The sequence below is a fragment of the Pinus tabuliformis genome, chromosome 4_2 (genome assembly GCF_031772625.1).
Source record: "Pinus tabuliformis cultivar Carrire ecotype Pingquan chromosome 4_2, CPIR1, whole genome shotgun sequence".
In the NCBI taxonomy this organism is placed as follows: domain Eukaryota; kingdom Viridiplantae; phylum Streptophyta; class Pinopsida; order Pinales; family Pinaceae; genus Pinus; species Pinus tabuliformis.
In genome coordinates this window covers 692820672-692825718 of record NC_142304.1, presented here as the reverse complement: position 1 = coordinate 692825718, position 5047 = coordinate 692820672, and the positions used below count along the sequence as shown (strand labels likewise).

The window sequence follows — 5047 nt, the reverse complement described above, 5'->3', positions numbered from 1 at the left end:
GAAGATAATGGGTATACCGAACATGCAAAGGATACAGAAACAACAGAAGGAATAAGCGAAATACAGCATATGGAAGAAGAACAGGACAACATAGATATTGGGGATTTGGACATCCAGGGCCTGGAACAAGCATGCGATGCACAGATGTATGACAAAATTCTTGAGAAGCAGTTGAAGATTCTGGAAGCAATCCTATCCATATCTCAAAGACAAAAATCACTGGGCATCCAAACAGTAATTCCTTGGGACGAGAAAAATATCAGTAAAGAGTTCAAAAAACGAGGAAGGAAAATGGACCTTCAGCGCACCATACGCATTGGGGAAATGCTTGTGGGATCAGGGAGGTATTCCAAGCTCACGAAGTACTACGACTCTCTCCCTAACCTTCAATCATGAAGCTCATCTCTTGGAACATCAGGGGGCTCAATAGCCCGGGAAAAAGTAGATTAATCAAAAATATGATAAAGCAAGAAAAACCACAAATACTCTTCCTGCAGGAAACCAAATGCAATTCCATCTCTTTAGATAGAATAGCAGCAAAAGTTTGGCCTGGTAGTCAAGTTGTAGCAATAGATGCATCCGGCGCCTCCGGAGGCTTAGCAATTTTATGGGATTTTCACACCATTGAGCTCAATAATATTCATGCCAACAAGAATTTCCTCCAAGTGACATTCCATATCACAGGAACCAATATTCATGGGCTATTAACTAATGTCTATTTTCCCCAGGAGACAGGGAATAAAATCAAACTCCTGAACACACTCTCTGTGATCAATGCAGACAGGGCTCATCCATTATGGATAAATGGGGGGGATTTCAATATGATCACCAAGATGGAAGAAAAGCGAGGAGGAAGGAATAATTTGGATACGGAGAGCAACAACTTCAAAGATTACATCCAAGGAAATTGGCTTATCGACCTGCCGTTCAATAATGGCCTTCACACCTGGAATAACAAAAGAACTGGAACCCAACAAATTGCGTCCCGCCTGGACAGATTCCTTATCTCAGACAACGCAATCCATCTGGGAGGCGACCTCTCAGCTTCAATACTACCATTCTCCGGTTCAGACCATTGGCCAATCTCCCTTCATTGGTCTCGACCTGGCAATACAAGTCGTAAGCCTTTCCGATTCGAGTCATTTTGGATGACTCATCCGGATTTTAAAAATTTGGTCACCACGGAATGGACCTACTATAATCCGCCAAGGGGTACAAAAATGATGCAATTCCAACAGAAGCTTAAACACCTCAAAAGTAGAATAAAGCAATGGAATCACTCTACGTTCGGCAACATATTCCAGGCTCAGGCAGCACTAGATCAAGACATGAAGCAGTTACAGCAATGAATTATCACAGAGGGTAGAACAGAGGAATATGTGAAACAGGAAAGGGCTCTTGAAGCACAAATCTCAGAAAGAGCCAAACAGGAGGAATTGCTCTGGAGGCAAAAATCTCGTATCAGGTGGCTAAAAGAGGGGGAAAAAACACAAAGTTCTTTCATCGAACGACTATCCAGCGCAGAATGAGCAATAACATTACCCACATTCAAACTGAGCAGGGGACAAGAGTAGAAAACCATGAAGACATTGAATTAGAACTACTCAACTACTTTAAGCAAGCCCATCAAGAACCACAGGGTAACAGATCGCAAGCAATAGATAAAATTACAAGGAGTATACTGAAAGTCATTACGGAGGAGCAAAATCAACTTCTACTCAAGCCGATCGACCTACAGGAGGTGGAAAATGCAGTGCTTCAGCTGAAAGAAGGAAAGGCGCCAGGTCCTGATGGGTTCACTTCCAACTTCTTTCATAATTTTTGGGACCTAATTAAAATGGATGTCTGGCAGGTTGTCGAGGAATCAAGATCTATGCGATGGATGCTGCCGGCTATGAATGCCACATTCATAGCGCTGATACCAAAAGAGGCTCAGTCTAATACCCCAGACAAATTTCGGCCCATTGCCTTGTGCAATGTCATCTACAAGATCGTCTCAAAAATTGTAGCAACAAGACTCAAGCCGCTATTACCATTTCTCATATCACCTGAGCAGTCGGGATATGTCGAAGGCCGGCAGATCACGGATGGTATAATCCTTACTCATGAAATCATTCATTCTCTGAAAAGCTCCAGGAAACCAGGTATGCTCCTCAAAATCGACCTCTCAAAAGCATTTGACAGCTTAAGTTGGGAATACATTCAGAAAATCCTTGTTGCTTTTGGCTTCTCCCTAACCTGGACTCACTGGGTAATGAATCTCATTTCTTCCTCTTTTTTCTCAATCTTGATCAATGGAATTCCATCCTCCCCTTTTCAACCTTCTCGGGGAATCAGACAGGGAGACCCGCTTTCCCCTTTCCTCTTTGTGATAATGGCAGAAGGTCTAGGACGCTGTATTAAAGATGCTTTATCTTCCCGGAAACTCAAAGGTCTGACTTTTCCAAACTCTCCCACCTTCACCCACCAGCAATTTGTGGACGACAATATGCTTTTCGGTCATCCTTCAGTTCAGGAAGCTCGTCAATTCAATTCATTATTGTCTAATTTTTCTGAAGCCTCGGGAGCAAAAATAAATAAAATCAAGTCCCAGATTTTCTTTTTTCACACGCCTGCTGTCACCCAAGCATCTATAGCTCGAATCCTTGGATTCTCAGTTGCCACTCTTCCCTCCAAGTACCTGGGAGCCCCTTTAACTGATGCCGCGTTGAAACATTCCTCATGGAAACTGCTCTTAGAAAATTTAGAGGCACGCCTATCTTCCTGGACTCATAGATCCCTCAACTTAGCTAGCCGTCTCATCCTGATAAAGTCTGTCCTCCAATCCATGCCTCTGTACCTATTCTCTATCCTGGCGGCACCCAAATGGGTTCTCAAGGAAATCAAATGTCTACAGAGATCCTTCCTGTGGGGTAATACAACTCAAAAACGCAAATGGGCCTTGGTCAAATGGGATTCTGTCTGTCTTCCAAAAGCTGCAGGAGGAACGGGTCTGCGCGATCCCTACCAAAGCAACATGGTGATGGGAGCTCGCATTTGGTGGAAGTGGCTCACTGTACCGTCCACTCCTTGGGCCAGGCTTTGGAATGCCAAATATGCCAACAGTCGACCAACAGAAGAATTAATCCGAATTTCAGAAGTTAAGACAGGTTCACTAATATGGAATGCAGCCAAGCAACATAGACTCTTAATACAACAACATAGCTTCTGGGAAGTGAAAAATGGAAACTCAGCACGTTTTTGGGAGGACTCATGGCAGCAACAACCCAAATTAAAGGACTTACTACTACCCCATCAAATCCCAGAACAGATCCTGCAAATGTCAAGCACAGTCAAGCAATTCTGGAACCCATCCACCATGCAAGGAAACAGGCAATGGAACAATGCGGAAAGCATATTAAGCCAAGGAACGGAATTAGCAAAGAAGACCCTAGAAACAGAACTATCAAAAAGAAGAATACAATATTCAGAGGCGATGGATGTGCTTAGGTGGGGATATGAAGAGAAAGGAACCTACTCTACAAAGGAGGCTTATCACATCATCATGCAGGAGCACATTGTTAAGGACCCTCTTTGGCAGAGAATTTGGGACCCCAAAATCTGGCCGAAAATCTCCACCTTTCTATGGCTTCTATGTCACAATAGAATCCTAACATGGGACAACCTCAGAAAGAGAAACTTCCATGGTCCCTCCTACTGCTCCAACTGTAAGAAAGAGGAGGAGACCGCTCAGCACATTATGAACTCCTGCTCGCTAGCGCACAAACTCTGGGAAAAGATCAGCTTCAGGTGTCAAAAGGATGGGAGGACTTCAGAAGATATTATCGACAATATTCGAAACTGGGATCAGAGTCCGTTCAAAAGCAAGCTTCTAAACTCCCTTTGGAAGCTAATACCGGGATTTCTTATGTGGACATTATGGAAGGAGAGGAATCAGCGCATCTTCAAAAATCAATCTATGACTGAGGAATCCCTGTGGATCACAATATGTCAAAACATAAGGGAGACCTTACTTCTACAAACTTGGTATGAGGAGGACTTCCCCTCAACCCCACAGGAGCAAACCATATGGACAAACTGGAATATACAGTGGGATCAAGCACTGATAATCAAGGAAAAAACTTCAGTCAAAAAAATCATACCGAATAAATGGACACCTCCTCCCCGTCATATGTTCCAACTAAATTTTGACGGTGCCTCTAAAGGGAATCCAGGTAAGGCTGGATTTGGGGGAATAATCAGAAATCATGCAGGTATACCATGCCAAATCTACCTAGGCTCAATTGGGTGGGATACCAACAACTCTGCAGAATTAGAAGGATTATGGCAGGGCCTTCTCCTAGCTCATAATCATGGATTCTTTCCACTTGTTATCGAAGGAGACTCGCAGATACTTATCAGCATGGTCACCAAAATCCTACAAGGATCCTCCTCTAGCAAGGTAAGCAACAGTTGGAGGCTAGCAAGTCAATTACATCTAATTGAAACTTGGCTCTCTACCCACAGGGCAGTCAATTTCAGACATATTCGACGAGAAGGGAACAAAGTAGCAGACCTCCTGGCGAACATAGGAGTTGAAAGCAGAAAGGCTCTACATACAGATTCTCTCTCTTTGCCAGCTAGTGAAAAACAAATTGGGGAGTATAAGGAACTGGTCAAAAATGAAATGATCCAGGAGAAAGAAACGCACCCGGATGTGGGTGTTTTCCAAGATAATTAATGGGCTCATTAAATTTCGCCGGCACAAGGACTAGCCAGGTGATGGATGGGGTCCGGATCAAGGCTTACAACAGCTCTGATATCTGTCCTGCATGCAGATGGAAATAAAGAACTCCTCAGACTGCGAGAATGATATCAGAATGGCGCCCCCTGCTCCCATTGTTCGTCCCCCGATCTGCAGCTCATGTCCGCTGCAAGCAAAGTTGGCTGGTAGTAGAACAGCCATTGGAAAACGTTGTTGGCACTTCAGCTGCATAGACTTGGGAAATGGCCTCCATTTCTCCCACTCCATGCTTTTCCCTCTAAATTCTCCTCAAAAACTTCGTTT

General features: G+C 43.9%; 1 protein-coding gene across 1 annotated transcript; it reads left to right on the top strand.

The window, feature by feature from the left end:
- The first annotated feature begins 458 nt into the window (after positions 1-458).
- LOC149171374 (uncharacterized) lies at positions 459-1349 on the top strand. The gene has a single exon (XM_089425946.1). The coding sequence runs from the start codon at positions 459-461 to the stop codon at positions 1347-1349; it is 891 nt and encodes a 296-aa protein (XP_089282072.1).
- The last annotated feature ends 3698 nt before the right edge of the window (positions 1350-5047 follow it).

Bases quoted from the DNA above. Each gene is read 5' to 3' on its own strand.
- LOC149171374 (XM_089425946.1), top strand. From the start codon at position 459: ATGATAAAGCAAGAAAAACCACAAATACTCTTCCTGCAGGAAACCAAA.